Below are 27,130 nucleotides of genomic sequence, written 5' to 3' on the forward strand. Positions count from 1 at the left end.
ATATAGCTAGTCTTATAGCTGCTCGTGTGTGGACACTAGGGATACAATACAGGTGCTCATTGGAGAATGAGTTCACTGATTGATCTGCTCATGCAATGCTAGATGGTTAATGATACCTTATTGTTAGATAGTGACTCCGTTGTTCTATTGGTGTATCTAGTCCTTAAACTTGAGACACCAAGGATATCCTGTATAAGTGCTCCACTCTTTGATACCAAAATTATAGGTTTAGATGTTCCAGATCTAGCACAGCCGGTCATCGGGAATGACAGTCAACCTTACGAGGGCTATTGAGTGTCAATAGAGGATCATCCGCTCTTGGTGTCATGAGAAGAATATCACATATGTTCTTGCTTAGACAAATCTCTAAGCATGGTCATTCAGATTGAGAGAGAAAGAGTTCTTCGGGAGAATCCGATTAGAGCAAGACTCGAGTAAAAACTATATAGGTCTAACAACACCATGTGCAGTATATAATATGTGGGATATTAGATAGATGAGGGACTATAGGTACATGGTAAATAAAGAAACACATGTTCAATTAATTGGATTCCCTTGTATCGTCTAGGGACTACGACGTAGTGGCCTAGTATTCACAGTCGATGAGTCGAGTGAATTATTATGAAGATAATAATTCATTGAGTTAGAAGGAGTTTTGACAGGTATGAATCACAACTAGCTCGATATTGGGCCTAGAGGACCACACACATATGGTATGCATTGCAATGAGTAGAGGTTCGGATATGAGATATCCATCGGAGCCCCTATCTTATTAGATATCCAATAAGCCTTTGAATTATTGGATCCTTTAGATGAGATCTAATAAGAGTCAATGAGAGATTATTGAATAAAGATTCACTAATCTAAGAGGCTTTGGTAGTTGGATGAAGATCCAATACCCAATAAGGCAGGATCCATTACGGTTAAGTTGGCATAAGTCTTCTATAAATAGAAGGGAACCAAAGGTTCATAGGCTAGCGCCTCTCTGTGTTGTCATCTCCTATTCTCCTCCTTAGATAGCAGGCATGGAGATTTAAAAAGCATCGTCGTAGCCCTATTGTGTGGATCACCACTAGAGAGGAGGATGTTTGACCTCCTTCACCATCTCCTATAAATCTATAGAGATTCAGGAATATACGATCTTCCTAAGTAAAACACAATCTTTTATATACATAGTTTTCGATTTTATGATTTTTATGCACCAATCTTTGCACGATGACGAACATAATCAATAAGAAATTTGAGGATTTTGTTTTATGTTCTTTCGCTGCGCATGTGATGTCGCCCCCAGATTTCCCTATAATCTCATCACAATCTGATTCCATTATGCAGATCCATAGACATCACAATATATGCAACATACAATATAAAGTGAAAAAATATCAATAATAATAATAATAAGTAAAAAGACTACGTAGCGTATCACATGTGTCATCACTCATGTGATTGGCTTGCATGGTACCTATGATTAGCACAATCCACCACTCCAACATAGTCAAACCCCTTAGTGAGTCCAATCTATTACTCCAACACAGTCAAGCCCCTTGGCAGGTCTGATCCACTGCTCTAACGTAGTCAAACCCCTTGACGGGTCTAATGTACCACTCCGACATGGTCAAACCCCTTGGTAGGTCTAGTTCTTGAGTCATGCACTTCAGTATAAAGACTCAAGAGATGCACCTAGGCAGAGCCTACACACACCCTAGTCGTGCACTCGGTTTGAAGACCCGAGAGTGACACCTCTAAAAGCTAAAAGGGACTTGCTCCTGAGACAAATACCTCGACATGAAGTCTCAAGGGTGGCACTTAGGCCGAGCCTACATGTTCCCTAGTCATACACCTCAACATAAAAACTCTAGGCCGAGCTTACATGCTCCCTAACCATGCACTCGATCGATTTGAAGATTATAAAGTATAATTCACTCAACACTCAACGGAAGGATCATAATCACTGAATCGTTAACCCAATCACATCATATTTAATTTATTTCTTATTTTTTTAATATCATGATAGTAAATGATTTATTTAATTCATATTTAAGAATAAATCTAATATAGAGGAAATATTCTCTCTTGTATTTTATATAAACTCCGGCAAAGACCCCTCTACTTTCACCACCCTCAGAAGATTGTAGGTTTTCCATTTTAATTCTATCATTACAAGTTTTAAAATAATACATCAATGCTTTTTCTTAATATTACATAAAATTTCATATTTATTAATTTTAGATTTTAAAAGTAAAGTTATACATGTTTCCATATTCTAACATTGTAATATTATTTTTTTAATATTATATCATAATGTAAAATAATTTGTAAATCACATTTTCTTAACCTTGGTTTAGTGGGCCCTATGTAGCCGATCTCAAATCACAATGACTCGGGTCGCTTCGAACGGGTCTTAAGTGATTCTAAATCAAATAAGTCTAAAGCTGATTTTGGGTGATTCTAACTAGGTGTGAGGTGAATCCAAGTTGGTACAGCTACAAATCAAATTGGTTCAACATAGGTGCATGCCATTCTTAGGATATAGTGAGCTTGGTATCCCTTTATCTCTTGGTTTAGACAATTTAAGAGGTTTTATTTGATGTTGTTGATGACTTTTGACAATTATTTAGATAATAATCAAAATTTTAAATTTCATTTTTGAGAATGGGTTTGAGTGTATTTGTTTAATATGATTTTTACTATATTTATGAGGTATATTTAGAAGTGCCCCTTGAAAGGAGCTAAGGGATTATCACATTTTTGACATGCCATATGCCAAAAATAATTTATTCTAACATTTTTTACATTTATCTTAATATCTCATTAAATGCATGAATGAATGAATTTACAAAATATAATGTCTCTATTTAGACTATCTAGTGGTTTATGCATTATTGCATAGTTGGTAGGTCTTGAGTGCACATAAAAGCATCTTGTACACTCTTTAATGAATAAAAAATATTATTTTTAAATATAAAATATAAATATTTTATAATATATGAGGACATTATTTTCCTACCGACATAGGCTAATACTGATAATGTTACATGACATTATTTCCTTATAACATTATTTGCCTACAAAAACATTATTTATCTTTGAGAATTAGCCGGCTAACATGGTGGTTAGATAATTTATTGATCTCCATTTTGGTAGGTGAGAGGTACCACTCAATTCATTGTGGAGCTACAATATAAATTTTCTTAATATTTATATACATAAATATATTATTATGATTCATATTTATATATATAATATTTATAATGGACTTGTTATATATATATAATATTTTTTATGTTTGAACTATACTATTACGATTCGTATTTATATTATCTTGATATTACTCATATATTTTTAAATAAAGTTTGACATATGGATATTTATATTTTTAGAACTTAATTATGGAGATTTCTATCCAACATGATTGCTCAAATGTTTTTGTATATTATTTATTGTGATAGTAACCTTCTAAAAGTTACAAATTGGAGACTTAAGTGACAAAGACCTGTTTGACATTTTCTTCTCTTGTGATGGTGGATTAGTCAGAGTTCCATGTCTTAGGTCTGATCCATGAAAAATTCTCTATTCTTGATTACATACATTTTGGAATTGTCTGCAAGCAATGGAACTTGGTCATCAAATTCATAGGCATTTTATATAGAATCTTGAGTCATTATTGGTAATTTCTATATTTTGTGAAATATCAAAATAAATTTCACATGTAAAAGTTTGAGCAAACTTATTTCAATCTGAAACTACTTTTTCTGTCATTTTAATATCATTTGTGATTTAATAATATTTTAAAAATCCATACTCAATAATATTTCATAAATATTAATCAATTAAAAAAAATACAAAATTCTCATTCTAATTTTCCAATTAAAGAAAATATGTCCTATGATAAATAGGTGGATGAGTAATAAAATACCCCTCTAAATTAACTGTAAATTAACTAGCTACCCATATACTTCTTTTGACTTACACTTAAACACTCTTCTCTTAGTAAAATTACAATGGATACAACTCAAGGGATGACTTCAACCTTAACACTAAAGCTTAAAGCTTAATTTAACCAATATATATTATTCTTAAGAAATCCAAAAAATATTGGCCAACCTTTGGATTAAGTTTGCTTGTGATTAACCAGTAGATAAGAATCACAAATAACACAACCATTTGCTCCTTGCAACTATAGATACAAATATTACAACTTACAGGTGATAGAAAAACACAAATCAGCAGACACAACAATGTCATTCTTCAGACAAGGGTGAAACATAAAAGAAGACCACACACAACAACACTGAGCAAAGAGCAAATATAGTAATAGGAGTAACATCGTGGTCTTGGCTTCAGTCATGGGATCCGAAGGTGCCGTCCGCTGTGTCAAAGCCACGACATCGACTTTGAGATAGACTCCCAGCCAGTGCTCGCCTTCAGTCGATGGTCTCCTTCAAGGCTCGACATAAGGCTTTCAGGCATATCTTGCAAGTATAGATGGCGGAGAGCGGGAAGGTTGTCGATGCCACAAAGTCCTTCTCCCTGTAGATCTCTGCAGCGGCTAAGATGCAGCAAAGACAAGCTCGGCAGAGCCTTTTCCTCCATGTCCAGCTGACTCAGGCGTTTCAACTCTGCAATATTAAGTGACTTCAGACGCAAGAACATGTTTGCACGGAAGCGCAGCTGCTCTCCGTTGTACGCCCTTCGCAGCGTGAGGTGGACCAGACTATCTAGTTTCTCAAGATGAGGAATGGGGTTGCAGGTAGCGGCCAGTCGAGAATCCAGTAAGTACAAGTGGGTTAGGCTGCTTAGGAGATTGAACCATGGAGGGACTTTCCACAGCTGGCCATCCAATACAAGCTTGCGGAGGTGAGGTGGAGGAGAAGACAGGGAGTCCAACATCAGTGCCTCGTCGGATGCCGCGTCGATAGTGAGGGAGAGAAGCTGGTCCATCTTGCTAATGGAATCGCACAGCTGAATCCCGTCTTCCGCATGCACGTTCGTAAGTCCAAGGCGTCTCAGTCGGACCAGCGCAGCTATTTCAGCGATGAGCCTCTCATCTGCTTCGACTGTTTTCAGAGTCAGCAAGCCTTTCATATCCCGTATCCACGAAATGGTATCTGTTTTTATCCTTGGAGCTTTTTGATTCAGTATGTCGTCAATCTTCTTCACGGTTGCCTGATCGGATACTAAATTAATTATACCCCTCCCTTTTTTTAGCTTCTTTAGTACATAAACACAGTCCATTAGCAGATGCCGCAGTTCCTTGAGCTTAGCCACTTCATGGGGAAGACAAATCACCTTGGTTCCCCTCAGATCCAAGGTCTCGAGCATCTTAAGTCTTTTGACATATTTGGGGAGCACTTCAACATTTGTGTCCCTTAAGCTCAAGTACCTTAGATTGAACAGATCGAACACTTCACCCGGGACATGGTCGATAGGAACATTTCTCAGTTCTAGCACCTTCAACAGCATAAGATTTGGGGCCATGGTTAGAAAAGAAGCAGCAGAAGCTTGGTCATCGACGAAGAAGAGAAGAGATCGAAGGCGAGACAACGGAGCCTCCTCCTTCTTATTATTTGGCGGGACAGCCGGGGCTTTCTCAATGCCGATCTGGACGGATAGGCGACGCGCTTTGACATCATCTACTTTCGCACCTTGCTCATCCAAAACCGCACAGAGTTTGTGGGCTTTGGATACACATAGGGTTACCTCTCTCATGAGGATGTGCATTCGGCAGGCTTTGACTTTGCCGGATTCATCCTTCCTTGCCACCTGGAGCATGCTACGAAGGATCAGCTCATCGAAGTAGCCCTCTGCGACTTCCTCCGATGTCATCCCATGTATGTCCTCCACGAGTCCCTCCGCTACCCACAACCTGAGGAGCCAATTTTTCTTGATCACATGGCTCTCCGGAAAGAGGCTACCACAGTGCAAGTAGCACTGCTTGAGATGGTTCGGTAGATCAGCGTAGCTAAGCATCAAGATGCGCGACATGGTTACGAGCATCTCGTTGTTGCTCAACTCTGAGCCGATACCATTGTAGAAGCGCTTCCAAGTCAAAGGACTCCGATCTTTGGACGACAACAAGCTTCCTAGTGTAAGGACAGCTAAAGGCAAGCCTTCACACTTCGCTACAATTTTTCGAGCCCAGTCCTCTAAATCTTTGGGGCAAGACTTATTAGGATCTATCCAGAAAGCTTTCTTGCAGAAAAGAGACCAAGCTTCGGATTCAGGCAAAGGCTGGAGGTTCAAGATATGGCTGTCGATGCATAGCGAGGCAGCTACGTGGTGGTCTCTTGTGGTGACAATGACCCTACTGCCCACTTTACCGTTTTGCAGGAGATAAGAAAAGTCATTACATGCGTTTCTGCTCCACACATCATCTAACACGATCACGTACCTCTTCTGATGAAGGCACTCGTCGAGCTCGTCTGGTGTCCCCTGCACCTCGCGGTTGCCTATGATCTGCCTTACGATGCTTCGCAACGGCTCCTCAGCGTTGTAGGTTTTGGAGATGGAAACCCAAGCAAAGCAATCGAAGTGTCCCCTGACATGCTGGTCGTTGTAGACTCTCCTGGCCAGGCAAGTCTTGCCCAGGCCGCCCATGCCACAAATCGAGATCACCATGTTCCTCGGGGCGTCGTCAGTCTCACCAAGGAGCCATGCAATGACTCTGGCTTCGTTTTGCTCCATTCCCACCACATCAGTGCCCGTGGTTTCGTGAGGCAGCTCCTCATGTGGCTGCCACATCTGACAGCCACCGTGGTTGCTCTGTTCTTCTCTGCGCATCAAGAGTTGTGGCAGGTATCGGTCTCTTCTTTGTTTAATATTTTCGAATTCTTCTTTGACTTTGGTCAAACGGGTGCCGATGTAGTCTGAGGCGTGGGAGTTCCACGATTTATCCCACTCTTGGCAGTGACCGAAGTAGACGATCAGATCCATCATGTCTTCGACGTCCTGCGCTGTTTCCTTCACCTCCTCCACCCAATTCGCCTGGGACTCGCTGTCTTGTTTCCGTTGCTCCTCGTCACGTAGTAAGCACTGCATGCTCCTGAGCTCCTTCCTCAGGTTATCGAACTCATGTTCGATATCAATGCTTTTGGATCCTTGAGTCTTGTTGACGGCTGTTATCGCTCCTCGGACAGCAGCGGAGGTCAGATCCTTGCTCAAGCACGCCAGGTAGTTGCTCAGCACAGCGAAAGTCAGCGGATCCATTTCCAAAGATATACTCTCAGCCGCTATACATCACCAACACTTCCGGCGTGACGACCGCCGCTTACTGCTCCATAAACAAGCAACGAAGGTTATGCATGCAAAGCAAGTCCATAATCTTACATATCGTAAAGAGATCAAGGAAAGTTATATACCTTCTTCCACGGCGTCACTCCTTCCACAACCATTCCCAGCTCAATCAAAATAGAGATTGATGGCATTATACCCAAAGGACCGTCTTCTATATAAATGCAAGACACTATAGTCATTTTGACAAGAGGATCACTCCTCACCACTCATCTCGATGGATCATTCAGTGCATTGACGACCCCACTTGATCAATCATAACCCGATATCTTTTGTTGGATCATTAACCCAACCTGTAGAAGCGGCCCTTTGTTGGATCTTGGTGCATTGACTTCACGTGTTGGAAGTCACAGCTGGTTCAATCATTCATTGGCACTGACCCACCACCTTGGACGTTTATAACGTGATGAGCACGACTGAGGGGACTTGGCCAACTCAGTCACCGGACTGTAGTCCAAGTGTAGAGCATCGCGACGTGACTGCTTTGGTTGCTTGTCCACGTTACGTGACCCACCAAAGAAACTAAAAACATCTTGTGACGCACCACGTTGAAGATTTATCACAATGGAATCGTCCTCACTCTCTCACTCTCTGTGTATATATCTATGTACTTTTGTTGTAGGAAGAGTTTGCAGAAAATAAAAAGGTTTGCGTGCTGCTCGTGCCACAGTTTTGAAATGCGTTTTATGGTGGAAATGTGTTGATGACGGTACCTCTAAGGATCAAATTCGAGTTATCTTAGCGTTTCTTTCGTTAAATCAGGATAAAGTTTATTTATCTTTCAAACAGTCTTACTGCTAGTAGTAGCTCACTATTACTGGCAAAACATAATACTTGATTGATCTCTAAACTTTGTACTGCATGGGCTGACAGCCCATATTCAGTCTAGTGGATTTTATCAGTCCACAGCTCATCCCTTATTAATCTAATCCTAATTTATATTAGTGGGATATGATGGTTATAAAAAGAGACAGAAAAAAATAGCAAAGAGTCAGTTTCTGACAGCCACGGGATTTCAAAGAAAATAAGGAGAACAAGGTAGAAAAGGAAGAGAAATAAATAGGAAAAGACAATGACAAAACAGAGAAACTGTTCTCAATCATCTAGCAGTACTTTCATCTCAAGTTAGATCAGATCTATAGTAGATTCTTACTGTGATTACTTGGGGAGAATTATGGAGGATTTAGATATTGTGCACAATGACGTGATCCTTGTATCTCAGTTATTCTCTTGTGATTATTACTAGGGTTTTGGACAAGAGATTGAGATTTGTATATTCATTATTCTTATAATGGATTATCTCTAGTTTACCCCTTGATTTTTACCCATCACATTAGAGGGTTTTCCACGTATATCTTGGTGTTCTATTTGATTATCATATATTTGAAAATGAAATGGCGCTAAGGGTCCATCCAAGATATATCATGGCAAACTATTTCATTTATCATCTACTTACTAGCATGTTAAGTAGGTAAGGGACTTATTAGAATTACCCTTATCATTATCTGAGAGATACTCTTTTCACGACTCAAATATAGGTTTCTCAAGTTGCACCTTAGTGTTGTTATGGGGTCCACCATTAAAGCTAGATAACAACATCGCAAAAAAGAAAGAAAAATAAAATGAAGTGGTGTTAAGGGTCCACCACCAAAGTTTGATAATAATATCACGAAAAGAAAGAAAATAAAAATTCATATTTATGTGCTGTGACAAGTTTTAGTCTCATGCAACCCTCCATTTTTTTAATTCGGATATGCGATCAATATTAATTATTTTTATTAAGATAGACAATGATTCTCATATTATTCTGAATCGATATGGGTAAAGAAATTTGTACAAAATTATACTATTAATCCAATGACTTATAGTATAGAAGTACGAGAATTAACATAATTTGTTCATTAGAAACTAAATGGGTAAGAAAAAAAAATATAGAAAGACTAATATTACTAGATATAAAATTTAGGTTTGAAATGGTGTAGATACATGATGAATACTTCAAAGAATCAATCTATTAGAATCATTTTTTGCACCTAAATAAGCAACCAGAGATACTTATTTAGATATAATAAAAGTTTACTCATAATTGATTGTTCTATATATATATATATATATATATATATATATATGTTTTCATTTAACTTGGAAGAATTATAATAAATAAGGGTGAAGCTCTACCTAGTAATAAATTTTGTTAATGGACTTTAAATTTTTTTATTGATAAATAAAAACATTATTATTTTGTTTAAGAACACTACAAGTGAGCCTTGATTAGTTTCAATTCTCATAGATCTTAATTATTCAATCCATTATGAATTTTATGATTTTATAAAGTAATTCAAATTATGAATTTATCATATATTTCAAATATCCTGGTCATAAAACTGGTGTGCCCCTTGTATTGCAAGTTGTCTCATTTAAACCTCAAAAAACACATTGAAACAGGATAGAGTTACATATTGCAAAGCATTTAAAGTGTTTTTTCATATTCTTCTCCACCAAGATCGACATTTATAGAATATCTAAATCCTTATTCTCCAATAATAATCAAATCTAAAAAAATCATCAATCCTAACAACATTAATTAAATTTGAAGTCTCTATTACCTTTCTATGATTGTAAAACATTTTGTCATGATTCTCTCTCTCTCTCTCTCTCTCTCTCTCTCTCTCTATATATATATATATATATATATATATATATATATATATATATATATATATATATATATATATATATATATATATATATATATATATATATATATAGTCTTAGTGATTCCTTTGTCGCCATGCTAGACAGATGTTCATCCAGCGATGCTTAGTGACTTTTTCTTTTGATCTTACCTTAAGTCATAAAAAATAATATTACTATTATATCGTGCTCCACGCTCAAATTTGAATAACAAGATTATAAAAAGAAAAGATTAAGATTTATGCTTATTGCAAGTAGAATATCAGTAATATAATGAAATCCTTTAATTTTCTAATTTTATTTGGATTTGAGATCAATATTGATATTTTTATTTAAAAAAAAGAGAATGATTCTTGCATTATTTTGAATCAGTATGGGTAAAAGAATTTTTACAATATTATAGTATTAAGCCAACAACTTAAGAGTAGAGGAAAAATGCATATATGTATAACAAAAATTAACATAATTTGATTATTAGAAACTAAATAGGTAAGAAATAATATAAAAATATTAATATTACTGATGTGGTAGATGTTGGTGATGTATAAATCTATTCGACTCAATTCATATTCATGTGTACAGGAAGTCTAATGTGGCTAGAAGGTGGATTGAGTATTTATGAAATAAACGACTTGAGGTTGGATAGAATGTCTGACAAAGCGTCCGACACTTTTAAGTTATTTTTGAGGTACAAATTGAATGTTTCAAGTAAAAATAATAATGGATTAATGGACTTGGCCGAAGGAAATATTCTATTATATGAGTAAAATATCTTTTAGGATTCTTTATTATAGCGTAGCTTATGTAGCTACATTGCTGGCTACCTCGTGGTTGAAAATCTTGAACTCAGAGCACTTATGAATTTATATGTTTGAGCCACTAAGGATGAGCCCAACTCCATCGTCGATCACAATTGCCCATCCATCGATGAATAATGTCCATGCAGGAGGGGAGAATTGGCTAGTGCTTGGGATTTTATAACTGTTCTTGGGATATAGCATAATTGAAACTCGTTTAGTTCAATCAACCACCTCAATAGTCAGCTCAACATGTCGAAGTGGTTGGTCGGTGATCACATGGATCACATAGACTTAGAAATACAATTATAACTTTCTTATTGCTAGTATTAGTGTGACGCCAACTTCTCAATTGATAGATACTAAAGTTTCGTTCTAGCTAGTATATGGCTAACATTGTATATTGATCTCTGGGACTTAGAATCTTCCCAAATAAAGATCGAGCTAATGGCTAAATCAATCATGACAAGGTACAAGCTCAACATTTGCCTTGGGTTTAGGGAGGTGAATTGTGGCAATTTGGCCAAGTGACTCTTCAAGTCATTGAATGCTACTTGGCATTCCTCTATCCATACAAAACCTTTCAAAATTTTTAACATAGAAGAAAGACAAATACTTATCGTCTGATCAGGATAGGAAGCGACTGATGACTACTATCCAACTTGTAAGTTGTTAAACTTCTTTGATCGATCGAGGAGAGTGCATCTCCGGTATTACCCAGACCTTCTTGTGGTTGACATCTATTCCATGTTGGAGCTCTATAAATTTGAAAAACTTTTTAGAGTTGATCTCAAAGGCATACTTAGCAGGTTCAGATGCATCTTGAACTTATTCAGTATTTAAAATGTCTCAAATAGGTTGACTAGATGTATGCCGATCATTCTACTTTTCAAATCATGTAGTCTAGATAAGCTTTGACATTCCTCCTCATCTAATCCTTGAACATCTTGTTCACCATTCTTTTGTACATTACATTAGTGTTCCTCAATCCTATTGACATGATTTGGTAACAATATATCACTCAATTAGTGATGAAGGAGGTGTGCTCTCGATTTTCGAGACTATCCTTATCTAGTTATACCTTGAAAAGATGTTCGTGAACATTAATAATTCATGACTTGAACTTGTGTCTAATAGTTGGTCAATCCAAGGGAGCAGATACTTATCCTTAAGATAAGCTTTATTTAAATCAATATAATCAATACACATATGTTAATTTTCATTAGCTTTTAACTTTGGTAAGGCATTGATGATATTATAATTTAGGATTAAAACCAGCACTTAATAGTTTGTCTACTTTGGTGCCTATGGCATGGTAGTAGTCGAGTGCAAACATGTATAGCCTCTAATTGATTGGTTGGGCTATTGGCGAAATATTCAAGTAATGTTGGGCTGCACTCGGTTTAATCTCACACATATCCTTTGGAGACGAAATGAAGACCAATGTTTGTACGGAGGAAGTTGCGGAGCTCCACCCCTCTCACCTCAGGTAGCATCGATCCAATTTTCACTGTGGTCAGGCTGGTCTAACAACACTTCAAAGAAAGGCTCAACTGGCTTAAGATGTGGTGCTAGCTTCATAACATCTTAGGGGTCTATCGGTAGTGTCTTAGGACAAGGCTTCTTTGAAAGGGTAACTTTCATCAAGTAGCATTGGTGGGACTCTCATGGATTTCTTTCTTATTCCATAACCCCCAATCTCATCAAAAATTAAATCGTCATGTGATAGTTTAATACTACTACCCAAAGTCTATTTAATGTTGGATGACTGATGATGATATTGTACACTAAGGGGATATTGACCACTATGAACTTAGTTGATATCATCTTAAAGTTGGGTTCCACGCTGAAAGTCACGTGGAGATTGATGGTGCTAAGGGACAAGACAAAATTGTCGATGAAGCTTGTGAGAAAAGAGGACATTAGGGTTAACCCATTAGTAGCTACTCGTAACTTTTGAAAGGCATCAAAATATAGAATGTCGGTAGAGCTTCTTATATCGATCATTACTCTTTTTACTAAGGCATTGATTATCATGTCAAAGATGACAAAAGCATCATTGTGATGCTCTACCTCCTCTTTCTTAAGCATTATCTCTATATCACCCCCCATCCTTCGATACCTCTAGATCACGGCTCTTTTATGACTCAACAAGTTATCTCCCCATGAAGTCGAGGCCCCGATGATCACATCGATCTATCTCTCCATTTATGGTCGTAAGGATGACTCTCGTCGCCTTCAGATGAAATGTTCAAGGTGCTCTCAATGGATGAGCTTCTCAATCTACTTCTTAAGGTTGAGGCAGTCTTTAGTGTTATAGTCGTGATTCTAATGGAACTTGTAGAACTTGGACTTGTCCTATCTCTCGATGCCAACCTCGTCAATGAGGGTCTCGTAGCACCCCATTCTTCTTGTTTTGAAGAACACCTTCATTCGCGATATGTTGAGTGGGTCAAATCATCTCTTGGTCGAGATGGTCCTACTTGATCGAGGACTCTCCATCAATGTGATCTCGGAGTATTGATCGGCTCTCAGAAGTATCTCGGGCATGATGGTTAACTATCTATATATCAATAATTAGAAAAGTCAAAAGTGCCTAAGCCCCATTATGAATGCTTGAACGATGAGTGGAGGGTGGGCATCGATGACCCCTCAAGCCTCATAGATGAACTTGGCGATGAAGTTCGCTAGCACTTTACCCTACATTTTTTGAATCACTAGAAGAGCAACGGTTGAGCTCTTTGGGTTCTCATTACCCATGAAGTGATGCTCAAAATTCCTTGCTAGTTGGGTGAAAGAGCTTACCAAGGGGGTTGTAGGAAAGGTGCAGCACATGAGAGCGATGGAGGTGTTGTATAGCACCATTTAGGTGCAAAAAGCCACCACATACTCCATGGGGTCTACCTCTTTGTTGAATGCTTTAGAATTGATAGCCAAAAAACCTCTTTGTTGAACGCTTTCAGAATTGATAGCCAAAAATTTGAGGGAACCAACTCCTCTTATATCTTCTGGATGAACAGAGATCAACCGAGGTGAAGTCAACCAAATCCCCCATCCTTGCCATATGATACTTGTCACACATGTTTTTAAGGCGACGATCCATTTGTTGTAGTTACACTCAAAGGGTGTACTATGAGTCTGCATAATGGACCTTCAACTTGGGCACCATCAATTACAAGTGATGTGGTTTGCTAAATTTAACTGTGGGAGATTGAAGCGCTTCATCAATCGAGAGGTCGATCGGGCATCGATGCTCTTGGATGATCGATGTCAAGGCCAACCAAAGTACCTTGGTAGGCATCGATGTTGTGGTTGGTTATTATGGGGCAAGGGCCGCTATCGATTAAGCCAACTATGGAAACAGGGAAATGATGGACTACATCATCTTCATTAGCATCTAAACCTGCTAAATGAGATTTAGGAAGACTTATATTTGGAACAACATATGGGTCGAGGTCCCTATTAGTGGAGAAAGACTGGGGTCATTGAACAATCACTAGTATTTCATCGAGATTTGCGTTGAGATAGTAGTGTCGAGTGTTAGAAAGGATAGCTGATTTCCACCTCAAGTAAAGGTGTTGTGGGTCGATAGTGGAGCACCCTGGCTCGAGTGCTTGTTGAGTGGGTCAACGAGATAACGTTCTTAAGATATGGATTCTTCTAATGCCAAAATATGGTGGATATTGATGATATCCAATTCAACCATAATCGATTTGGATCCACATGTACAAGGAGTCTGATATGACGAAAAAGATGACTCGAGTGTCCATGAAATGATGGACTTGCATAAAAATCGAGGTTGGGTGGGTTACCCGATGAGGTCCCTCTAACGTTCAAATTAGTTCCAAAGTGGAAAGCAAGAATTTTGAGTAAAAATAATAACCGACCTCAATTATAATGGATTGATAGACTTTCATGATGAGCTTAACCAAAGAGAATATTTTGTGATATAGACAAAATATTTGCCTATAATTCTTTAATGATTATATTGATGCACCAGAGATAAATATAGTAAGAGTATAAAGAGTGTGTATTGAACTTTCTATGATTAGCTCAAGTCCTTTATCTTTAGCATTCATAATTAGAGTAGTAATCATGATTTACTTTGATATATATTATACACTAACAAAATTATTTTAATTGATGAACTTTTAATCAGGAGTCAAGCTTAGGTCCTTATATTTTCACATTCATAATCAATGAACTTACAGATCATATACAAAGTAGGGTTTTATAATGTATATTATTTGCTACCGATATGATTCTAATTGATGAAAATTTAGTTAGGACTGATTATAAACTGAAGTGATGAAGATAAACCTTAGAAAATAAAGATTTTAGATCAAGTAAATCTAAGACATATGTATGATATAGTTCTATAAATACTAAAATATTGAGCTTATGTTACAAGATTGGATAAGAAGTTCTTGATCGTAAAACCTTACCGTATCTTAATTTTATTATTCAATAGGAAGCTAGATTGATTAAAATATCTTTCATAAAGAAAAAGTTGAGAGCAGTGTCAACAAATAATATCATGTTCCTCGTTTCGAAATAAAAAATTTTGATAAGATAATTAATTACAAGGCCAACCATGCTTTATTATAGATCAAAGTATTAGACTCTTTGTACACATAAATTCTGTAATATGTTGTATTAAATACGGAAACAATCTTTTATATCATGATTAAAATCAAATAATTAGATCTGATTTAACGCGTACCTCAACTACATCCTTCTCCTCTCTTCCTTTTATCTCTTAAGGAATCCGAACTTCTTTTCTGTTAACCAATATATGTTATCAGAATCTAATTAGTTATATTATATATATCTTTTTCAATTATAAAATATCATAAAATTTAACACTCATAAATCATAAAGGATCATAAAATCTAACATTCTTAAGATATAACATTACAAAAAATTAAAGTCTTAAAGATGTAAGTAATTGGTGTGGTCCTAATCAGAAAAATAAATTGAAGATATAAAATGGTATGATAAAAGAGTATTAAATGGTATGAACATGTTTCGTGAAAACATGCCAAACAGATTCCTAATCGTCCGTCCTGCTTTGCGATCTTAGCAGCCACAAACAATATAGACAGCAGCAGTCAGGAATCATGAGGAGAACAAACAAAAGAAGCGATCCAATATGCATAGCAACAGAAAACAATCAAGTCCATCAACCAGGAGGGCATACAGTATGTACCAAACCCTAGGTGAGTGTCTATTAATCCTAGCATATGTCGCTGTTCCAGCTAAGATATTTTCTCCCTATTGGTATAGATGACAACCTGTGAAAGAAAATAAAAGTATTGCATACTATGGAATACTGTATGCAATACTATATGCAATACTGTATGGTATACTGTATGCAACACTTTTAGACATATCTTATATCAATTTTCTAATATTTTTTTTTTATTATTAATATTTGAATATTTTCTTTTGATTTTAAAATTCTTCACTCCCTCCTAAACACTATTTTAGTTCCTAAGTCAAATTTCTTTATGAAGTATCGAAAAAATAAAAACAATTATGATAAGTCAACATTTGGTTAGTTCAGGTACGGCTCATAGGCTCATAAACAATTCTCCGTTTTAGACGGTGGGCGTATCCATATAGTTTTACTCATTCGAAGTTTATGAGTTTCAAAAAGTGTCTCTAAGGATAAGAATGATCCGACGGACTTATGAGCCCTTGGCTCCCCTACTTCTCAACCAAGATTAAATGTATTTATCAAACTGTAATCATCCACTTGCTCTCTCTAATGGTCAAATAATAATTACTTGATGAAGATTAACGACAATCATATATATGAATTTTTAGATTTTACAACTAAATATATAAATTATTTATTTTAGAGAGGTATAAATATACCCACTCGGTTGTTTTTATTGATATATAAAGTATATAGTTCTTAAAGGAAATAGAATATATATATATATATATATATATATATATATATATATATATATATTTGAAAACTTGATATGACAAGGTTAGATAATTATGACATGCTAATTATAGATTTCAAGTGCAGTGCTAAATCCCAAGTATCAACCATTCCCCTATTGTCATCGTGTAAGACGCAATATATGTAGATGTATTTGTTAGAAAGCTTTTAATTACTCAGTCATGAGAAATTATTTCTCTCCATGTGGTTGTTGAATACGAAGAAGACAATAAATCCAAAATAGCACCTGCATTAGCGAAGTCATCTTTGGATCTTTGGACTTAAGACTTTTCAATTTTAGTTTATTAGTTCTCTTTTTTTATTTTTTTTTGGTGTTCATTCATTATTTTTATCTTCAACTAATCTTAAAAAAATCACCTTTTTGGATGGTTTAAATTCAATATTCATGGATCCTCTCTTTTGCGTGATGTAGTTTGCAATTGAAAAAGACTTCACTCGGCTTCAAATTGAAACATATTCAACGATCTTAAAAGGAAATATAACTTTATTCACTATCATCGTGGATATCAAAAGCCTCCTTACCTAGCTTTATTTGCTATTTTGCATTGCTTTTGTGAATGTAATCCAACAATTATTGAGATAATAGCATATTGAAGTGAAGGAACACATGTCTCATCAAAAGTCTAAACACATTCGAGGATTCCACCTGATCAGAGATACTGTGGCACGAGAAGATGTAGCAATGAAAAGAGTTACATCCGAAAATAACATCGTAAATTATCTTTGAGGAACATAAGGGTCTGATGGGGATTAGACACGTAGATAATTAGCTTTAGGTTAAGTAGAAGATTACTAATTATAGGTGTCTACAAGCTAATCACGTGAGTGATGACACATGTGATATGATATACGTTCTTTTTGTTTATTATTTATTTGATATTTTTCTCACTTTATATTATTTGTTATATATATATATATATATATATATATATATATATATATATATATATATATATATATATATATATATATATAATGATGTCCATGGATTTGTGCAATGAGAATCGGAACGTGATAAGATCATGATAATGAGATTGATTTGCCTTTAAACACAGACCTTAAATAGACCTTAAATAATCTCGATCATAGATTACTCGAGAGGAATATTGAGATAACCAAACAGATATGTTGTATACCCGTCCATATGATGGAGGCGGTTGGTTTTATAGTTACTCGTGTGGGGACACTAGGGATACCGCACAGGTGCTCATTGGAGAATGAGTTCATTAATTGATAACTTATGGAATGTTGGATGGTTGATGATACCTCATTGTTGGACAGTAATTTCATCGTCCCAATGGTATAGCTGGTCCTTAAACTTGAAACAATAAGGATATCCTGTATGAGTACTCCACTTTTTAATGCCAGAATTATAGGTTTGGAAGTTTCAGATCTAGCACAATCGATCATCGGGAGGTATGACTCATGACCAGCTCTTTAAGACTTGAGGAGCATATTGAGGAGTGTCTTCATAGCCCATACTGTGTGGATTACTATTAGAGAGGAGAACAGTTGACATCCTTCATCCTCTCCCACAGATCTTCAGGACTTCAAAGATATACGATCTTCCTATGTAACACATATCTCTTAACACGTATGGTATTTTGATTTTGCGAGCTTTTACGTATCAATCTTCGCACGACGATAAGAAACCTTTTTTTTATAAGAAATTTGGGATTTTTGTTTATGTTCTTCCATTGCGCATGTGATGTCGCCCCAAATTTTCCAACAATGGTATTAAAGCATTGCATAATACTCTAATATAATCTAAGTCCCTTATATTATGAATAACAGAGCGATTGCTCAAGCGAAAGAACCTAGGTCTCATTAGAAGTCTAATCACGTTCTGAAGAGGTTTCACCTAATCAGAGAGATCGTCGCCCGAGGAGATGTAGTAGTGGAAAGAGTTTCATCCGAAGATAACATCGTAGATCCATAAAGCCATTGTCTCATATTATCTTCAAGCGTCACAAGGGTCTGATAGGGATTAGATACGTTGGTGATTGGATTTACGTTAAATGGGAGATTGGTAGTTATAAGTGCCTTGTAAGCCAATCACATGAGTGATGGCATGTGTGACATGATACACACTCTTTTTATTTATTATTTATTTAATATTTTTTTCACTTTACATTATTTGTTATATATAATGTGATATTCATGGATCTGTGCAATAGGAATGAGATCGTGATGAGATCATGATAATGAGACCGATTTGCTTTTAAACATAGAGCCTAAATAATTTTGGTTATAGGTTGCTTGAGAAGGACATTGAGATAACCGAACAGACTGATATACTATATACACATCTATATGATGGAGGTGGCTGGTCTCATTACTGCTTATGCAGGAACACTATAGATACAATGCAGGTGCTCATTGAAGAATGAGTTCACTAATTGATCTACTCATGGAATATTGAATGGTTGATAATACCTCATTGTCAAACAATGAGTTCATCATCCCAATGGTGTACTTGGTCCTTAAACTTGAGATATTAAGAATGTTCTATATAAGTACTCAACTTTTTGATACCATACTTATAGGTTTGGAAGTTTCAGATTTAGCACAACCGGTCATTGGAAGTGGCAGTCAACCGTACGAGGGCAATTGAGTATAGATAAAGAATCATCTACTCTTAGTATCATGAGAGGAATATTCCATATATTTTTGCTCAAACAAATCGCTAGTCAGGGTCATTCAGATTGAGAAAGAAAGAATTCTCCGGGAGAATCCGAATAAAGCGAGACTCGAGTAGGAACCGTGTGAGCCTGACAGCACCATGCCCGGGATATAGTCTCTAGAATATTAGATGGATGAGGGACTATAAGTAAATGGTAACTAAGGACAGATAGGTCCAACGAATTGGATTTTTCTATATCGTCTAGAGACTACGGCGTAGTAGCATAGTATGTCCATAGTCGATAAGGCGAATTATTATAGAGATAATAATTCACTAAGTCAGAAAGAGTTTTGATATGTCTAACTCACGATCAGCTCGATATTGGGCCTAGAGGGTCATACATATGGTAGGTGTTGCGATGAGTAGAGGTTCGGATATAAGATATCTGTTGGAGCCCCTATCTTATTGGATATCCAATAAGCCCTTAAATTATTAGATCCTATTAATGAGATCCAATATGAGCCAATAAGAGATTATTAGGTAGAGATCTATTAATATAAGAGGCCTAAATAGTTAGTTGGAGATCCAATACCCAATATTGCAAGATCCATTAGGGTTAAGTTAATAGAGGACCTCTATAAATAGAATGGAATCAAAGGATCATAGGCTAGGTTCTTTTTAGCTGTCACCTCATATTCTTCTCTCCCCTTCTCTTCCTCAGCCAGCGGCCTCTATTTGGGGTGTATGGACAACAAGAAGGGTTGGCCCCTTCTTGATTGCATGGTGCACACAGCTAGGAGATTTGAGCAATCTTCACAGCCCCTGCCATGTGGATCACCGCTAAAGAGGAGGATGCTTGACCTCCTTCATCCTCTCCCACAGATCTATAAAGATATAGGGATATACAATCTCCCTAAATAACACACGTCTCTTAACATACAGTTTTTCGATTTTGTGAGTTTTTGCATACCAATCTTCGCACAAGGACAAGAGACTATTTTTCTATGAAAATCTAAGATTTTCATTTTTGTTCTTCTACTGCGCATATGATGTCGCCCTAGATTTTCCAACAATAACTTATTTTCTCAGTATTAAAGTTATACAAGATAATAAAAAAGATTTTTATCTCACAAGAAAATTATACAAAGGAAGTTCTAAAGAAATTTTCTATAAAAGATTATCATCCTACATATACTTGTGGAATATGACACCAAGTTGACTAAAGAAGGTGGAGGTAAATACATTAATTCAACTTATTATAAAAGTCTAATTAAATGTTTAAGGTATTTGACATGCACTCGATCTGATATATAATTTGGAGTTGGCTTAATAAGTAGATACATAGAAGCTTGTAAGACATCTCATTTAAATGTCACTAAAATAATTTTACAATATATTAAAAGGACAATAGTATGAAATATTTCATTCATCATCTAAAAGGTTGGAGCTTATTGGATATAGTGACAATGATTAGGCCAAAAACTATATTCACATGATCTTAAAAAAAATAACATATTATTACTCTATCAAGTTGTGAAGCAGAATATATGGCAACATCTTCTTATGTTTGTCATGCAATATGACTAAAAAGATTACTCCAAAAACTTCATATGCCATAAGAGAAGTCAACCAAGATTTATATTGATAACAAATCAACTATTGCCTTAGCCAAAAATCTAGTCTACCATGAAAGATCGAAATATATCGACATAAGATTTTATTTTATAAGAGATCATATCAAAAACAAATAAGTAGAGCTACTTCATGTCAAGACAAATGAACTAAGTGGTTAATATACTTACAAAACTTCTCAAATTTGAAATATTTCAATAACTTCAAAAGAAACTCGACATGTTAGATGGAACAAGTTTAAGGGGAGAGAATATTAAAATTAAACTTGATAAGGTATCATAAAGAGATTCATCGTATTAAGAAAGAGGTTCATTGCATCAAGAGGTGAAACACAGGACAAATCAAATTGACTATTGATTCTTGAAGGATTTCTTAAAAAAGAATGATTCATTTAAATATAATTAATATAATATATCTATGGGAACTATATAAACCTCATATGGGTCATGAAATACAAAGAGTTTTTGAAGTTATAAAGAGTTTTGAGAGATATATAGAAGATTTAGTCTTGTCTTACTCTTCCTGATACTCATCTCTTCTTCCTATCTAATTCAATAAATACAAGGCATATTCATGGCTTTGGCATGTAGATAAAATAATCAATTTTGAAATTATTTTTTCTGTCATTTCAAAATCATTTATGATTCAATAATATTTTAAAAATCCATACTCAATAATATTTTACAAATCACAATCAATGAAAAATAGAGAAGACAACATTGGAGCTCGGTATCTTATGATGAGTAAGATAGCTAACGTCTTCAACATAATTATATTAAAAAATAAAAAAAATTATTAATTAGACAAAATATATATAAATTATTCCTAAGAAATTCAAAAAAAATAAACCAACTTTTGGATTAAGTTTGCTATATAACCTACTCAAAATTGTTGTGATCAACCAGTAGATAAGAATCACAAATAACACAAACATTTGCTCCTTGCAACTATAGATACAAATATTACAACTTACAGGCGATAGAAAAACACAAATCAGCAGAAGCAACGTACAACACAACAACATGCTCTGCTGTTATTCTTCAGACAAGGCAGAAAAATAAAACAAGTCCACACACAATATCACTGAGCAAAGAGCAAATATAGTAATAGGAATAACATCGTGGTCTTGGCTTCAGTCATGGGATCCGAAGGTGCCGCCCTCTGTGTCAAAGCCACGACATCGACTTTGAGATAGACTCCCAGCCAGTGCTCGCCTTCAGTCGATGGTCTCCTCCAAGGCTCGACATAAGGCTTTCAGGCATATCTTGCAAGTATAGATGGCGGAGAGCGGGAAGGTTGTCGATGCCATGAAGTCTTTCTCCCTGTAGATCTCCGCAGCGGCTAAGATGCAGCAAAGATAAGCTCGGCAGAGCATCTTTCTCCATGTCCAGCTGACTCAGGCATTTCAACTCTGCAATGTTAAGTGACTTCAGACGCAAGAACGTGTTAGCACGGAAGCACAGCCGCGCTCTGTTGTATGCCCTTAGCAACGTCAGGTGCACCAAACTTTCTAGTTTCTCAAGATGAGGAATGGGGTTGCAGGTAGCCTCCAGCTGAGAATCCAGTAAGTACAAGTGAGTTAGGCTGCTTAGGAGAGCAGCAGCAGAAGCTTCGTCATCAACGAAGAAAAGAAGCGATCGAAGGCGAGATAACAGGGTCTCGTCCTCATGCCGGACAGCGGGGAGTTTCTCAATGCTTTTCTGGACGGATATGCGACGCGCTTTGGCTTCATCTTCTGTCACACCTTCCTCATGAAAAACCGCACAGAGTTTGTCGGCTTTGGATACACATAGGGATACCTCTCTCATGAGGATGTGCATTCGGCAGGCTTTGACTTTGCCGGATTCATCCTTCCTCGCCACTTGAAGCATGCTACGAAGGATCAGCTCATCGAAGTAGCCCTCTGCGACTTCCTCCGATGTCATTCCACGTTTGTCCTCCACGAGTCCCTCCGCTACCCACAACCTGAGGAGCCAATTTTTCTTGATGATGCGGCTCTCAGGGAAGACATTGCCACAGTACAAGTAGCACTGCTTAAGATGGTAAGGTAGATCATCGTAGCCAAGCATCAAGCTGCGCGACATGGTTACGAGCATCTCGTTGTTGCTCAACTGTGAGCTGATACCAAGGTAGAAGTGTTTCCAAGTCAAAGAACTCCGATCTTGGGACGACATCAAGCTTCCTAGTGTTAGGATAGCTAAAGGCAAGCCATCACACTTTGCTACGATTCTTCGAGCCCACAACTCTAAGTCTCTGGGGCAAGACTTATTAGGATCCGTCCAGAGAGCCTTCTTGCAGAAAAGAGACCAAGCTTCGGATTCAGGCAAAGGCTGGAGGTTCAAGATATGGCTGTCAAGGGATAGTGAGGCAGCTACGTGGTGGTCTCTTGTGGTGACGATGACCCTACTGCCGATTTTACCGTTTTGCAGGAGATAAGAAAATTCATTGCATGCGTTTCTGCTCCACACATCATCTAACACGATCACGTACCTGTTCTGATGAAGGCACTGGTCGAGTAGGCCTAGTAGGGCTGCTCTGCTGCTCCGGTCGAGCTCGTCTGGTGTCGCCTGCACCTCGCGCGTGCCTATGATCTGCCTTATGATGCTTCGCGACAGCTCTTCAGCGTTGTAGGTTTTGGAGATGGAAACCCAAGCGAAGCAATCGAAGTGTCTCCTGACAAGCTGGTCGTTGTAGACTCTCCTGGCCAGGCAAGTCTTGCCCAGGCCGCCCATACCACAAATCGAAATCACCATGTTCCTCTGGGAATTGTCAGTCTCGCCCAGGAGCCATGGGATGACTGTGGCTTCGTTTTGTTCCATTCCCACGACGTCAGTGCACATGGTTTCGTGAGGCAGCTCCTCATGGGGCTGCCTCATCTGACGGCCACTGCTGCAGCTTTGTTCTTCTCTGCGCACCAAGCTTGGTTTCAGGTATCGGTCTCTTCTTTGTGGAATATTGTTTACCAATTCTTCTTTGAGCTTGGGCAAATAGCTGCTAATGTAGGCATAGGCCTTCGACCTCCATGATTTATCCCACACCAGTGCATGAGCGTAGTAGACGATCTGTTCCGTCATGGCTTCGAAGTCCCGCGCTGCTTCCTTCACCTCCTCCACCCAATTCACCAGGGACTCGCTGTCGAGTTTGCTATGCTCCATGTCACGTAGAAAGGACTGAATGCTCCTGAGCTCCTTCGTCAGGTTATCGAACTCATGTACGATATCCATACTGTTGGATCCTCGATTCTTGCTGATGGCTGTTATCGCTGCTTGGAAGGCAGCGGACGTCAGATCCTTGCACAAAGACGCCAGGTAGTTGCTCAGCACAGCCCAAGTCAGCGGATCCATTTCCGAAGATATACTCTCAGCTGCTATATATCACCAACACTTCCGACGTGACGACCGCCTCTTACTGCTCCATAAACAAGCAACGAAGGTTATGCATGCAAAAGGAGCCTATAATCTTTCATACCTAAAGAGAAGGAAGTTACATACCTTCTTCCACGGCGTCGCTCCTTCCACAACCATTCCCAGCTCAAATCAAAATTGTGTGCATCCGAAGGACTAGTTTCTCTGTATAAGCATGAAACTATGGCTATTGTGACAAGACGATCACTCGTCTCCACCCCCTTTTTTGTTTTTCTGTCAAAGATTAAAAAAAATTTATTAGATCAGAAAAGGAATCACATCACCTCTCCTATAGGAGCTATCGAAGCATCCATCCAAAAACTTTGGATCCTATGGACCCTTACAAAATTGACTAGCCGGTTAGCAACACATTTTCTTTCCCTAAACATATGAATTATCCTAAACTCCACAAAATATTGAAGTAGACTACAAATGTCCTTGCATACACTAAAAACTAAACCAAGGAGCTTCTCACTTGTTACCTAAAATATGAATCAAACCATCAGCATCAGCTTCAGCTTCAACATGAATTAGATGCACATCTTCCCTCGTAGCAGCCAGCAAGCCAATTCTTATAGCAATAGCTTTGTTGTCGATTACATGCCTATCCTCCGGTATACCACCCATCACCAAAAACCCAAAAGACAGGATCACAGCCTCACCACTCGTCTTGTTGAATCATTCAATCATATTCCAAGCTTGTTGGATCATTCACCCAACTTGAGGCTGTGAAAGCATCACTTCGTTGGATCTTTAGTGGACTGACCCAACGCGTTGGAAGTCGCAGCTGGTTCAATCTTTCATTGGCACTGACCCACCACCTTGGACACGTGATGACCACGACTCGGTGGACTTGGTCAACTCAGCGACCACACTGAAGTCCAGGTGTGGAGCATCTTGAGGTGACTGACTACCTTGCTTGCTCGTGCACGGCATTGCGACGTGATTATTTGTTAGAATTGAAAAGTATTTTAAAATTTTTAAATATCTCTGAGTTTAGTATTCGTAAAAAAAATCTTAATACATATCGAACATTGAAGTCAGTGTTTGTGAAGAAAAAAAATCTGATAATTAAAATTTGATTATTATATAAATATCTCGTTTTTTTTTTTTTATGACGAGAGGGTAACGTGAGAAATACTATTAATACTTTTGGATTTCGTGCGTAAAGAGAGTATTCTCTAAAGTTTCAAAAGAATATTAGAAAAAAATTTATAAATTCTTAAGAATTTATGTGATAAAGTGTATAACAAAATCGTGAGGATAACTCAAAATTTTATAATTGATCTTACATTATGAATAATTTAAATTTTCTTCGTCGTTGTAGATGGTATTTGTATAATTACGTTGAATCTTATGTTGGTTTTTTAATATGCTTTTTAATTTGTTGCTTAAAAGCTTCTCAATTTCTTTAACGAGGGATATCAAAGTCGATCAGATATTCAATAAAGATGAACAACGAATATCATAAGTATTGTAAAGCAAAAGTATTTTCTTTTTAGAAGGCACAAAGATAGATAAAATACTCACTAAGAAAGAGATTATTGGGATTAATAAGTATTTAAAAATTTCTAGAACCAAAATTCTTACGGGATAAGGAATCCTAATACCATAAAAAATTCTCGTGAAGAAATAAAACCTTAGTAATTAGGGTTTTATTCTTATATAAATATCTAATCTATCTTTGGATTTTGATGGAGTGTATAAGAAATATTTTTGGTACTTCTGAATTTCTTTCTAATCTGTTTAGATAAATAACTCTCTATGGTTTATAGAGAGAGAAAGAAAAAATAATGTAATTTTTTTTATTTTTTTATGAGAGTGTCTTTAAGAAGAATAATTCAAGTTCTTATAATCAATATCATATGATAAAAATTTTATTTTTTGATAAATATAAACAAAATTTATTGAATCATATTAATTTTATGTTGATTTTTTAATATATTTTTATTATTAATATCTGAATTTTTTTTTAATTCTTCACTCCCTCCTGAACACTACTTTAGCTTCTAGTCCAAGTTTCTTTAGTTTCTTCATGTGAAGCACCGAAAAAATAAATACATGGAATCGTCCACTCTCTCTCTCTCTCTCTCTCTAATAGTCAAATAACAATTACTTGACGAAGATTAACGACAATCATATACATGAATTTTTAGATTTTGTTAGAAAGCTTTTAATTACTCAGTCATGAGAAATTGTTTGTTGAATACGAAGAAGACAATAAATCCAAAATAGCACCTGCATTAGCGAACTCATCTTTGGACTTAAAGACTTTTCAACTTTACTTTATTAGTTCTCTCTTTTTTTTTTGGTGTTCATTCATTATTTTTATCTTCAACTCATCTTACAAAAATCACCTTTTTGAATGGTTTAAATTCAATATTCATGGATCCTCTCTTTTGCGTGATGAAGGCATTAGATTCATCATCAGGACCACAATGGGAGTTGCTGTTCGACATGTCTTTTCTATGTATATGACAAGTCTGTCATGTAACGTGAAACATTGGCTGTGAAGATGTAGTTTGCAATTGAAAAAGACTTCACTCGGCTTCAAATTGAAACATATTCAACAATCTTAAAAGAAATATAACTTTATTCACTACATATATATATATATATATATATATATATATATATATATATATATATATATATATATATATATATGTGTGTGTGTGTGTGTATAATATTTTTATTTATTTCATAATAGTAC

At 36.6% G+C, this 27,130-nt stretch overlaps 2 protein-coding genes across 3 annotated transcripts; both read right to left on the reverse strand.

Annotated features, from left to right (window-relative positions):
• Positions 1-4,152: 4,152 nt before the first annotated feature.
• LOC103999252 (disease resistance protein RPM1) lies at positions 4,153-7,489 on the reverse strand. Its single transcript, XM_009420945.3, has 2 exons — positions 7,359-7,489; positions 4,153-7,270 (listed from the first exon to the last, which is right to left on the reverse strand). The coding sequence occupies exon 2, from the start codon at positions 7,204-7,206 to the stop codon at positions 4,375-4,377; it is 2,832 nt and encodes a 943-aa protein (XP_009419220.2). The 5' UTR covers positions 7,207-7,270; positions 7,359-7,489; the 3' UTR covers positions 4,153-4,374.
• Positions 7,490-21,935: 14,446 nt separating this feature from the next.
• Positions 21,936-25,014, reverse strand: LOC135580909 (disease resistance protein RPM1-like). 2 transcript variants are annotated; one of them, XM_065165974.1, is made up of 4 exons: positions 24,900-25,014; positions 24,505-24,651; positions 23,504-24,421; positions 21,936-23,419 (listed from the first exon to the last, which is right to left on the reverse strand). In XM_065165974.1, the coding sequence occupies exons 3-4, from the start codon at positions 24,355-24,357 to the stop codon at positions 22,180-22,182; spliced, it is 2,094 nt and encodes a 697-aa protein (XP_065022046.1). In that variant the 5' UTR covers positions 24,358-24,421; positions 24,505-24,651; positions 24,900-25,014; the 3' UTR covers positions 21,936-22,179. The 2 variants fall into 2 exon arrangements, with proteins under 2 accessions (XP_065022046.1, XP_065022045.1); XM_065165973.1 differs by having other exon boundaries at positions 21,936-24,421.
• Between the last annotated feature and the right edge of the window lie 2,116 nt (positions 25,015-27,130).

The sequence above is a fragment of the Musa acuminata genome, chromosome BXJ3-9 (genome assembly GCF_036884655.1).
Source record: "Musa acuminata AAA Group cultivar baxijiao chromosome BXJ3-9, Cavendish_Baxijiao_AAA, whole genome shotgun sequence".
NCBI lineage: Eukaryota > Viridiplantae > Streptophyta > Magnoliopsida > Zingiberales > Musaceae > Musa > Musa acuminata.

Bases quoted from the DNA above. Each gene is read 5' to 3' on its own strand.
- LOC103999252 (XM_009420945.3), bottom strand. From the start codon at position 7,206: ATGGATCCGCTGACTTTCGCTGTGCTGAGCAACTACCTGGCGTGCTTG.
- LOC135580909 (XM_065165973.1), bottom strand. From the start codon at position 24,357: ATGGATCCGCTGACTTGGGCTGTGCTGAGCAACTACCTGGCGTCTTTG.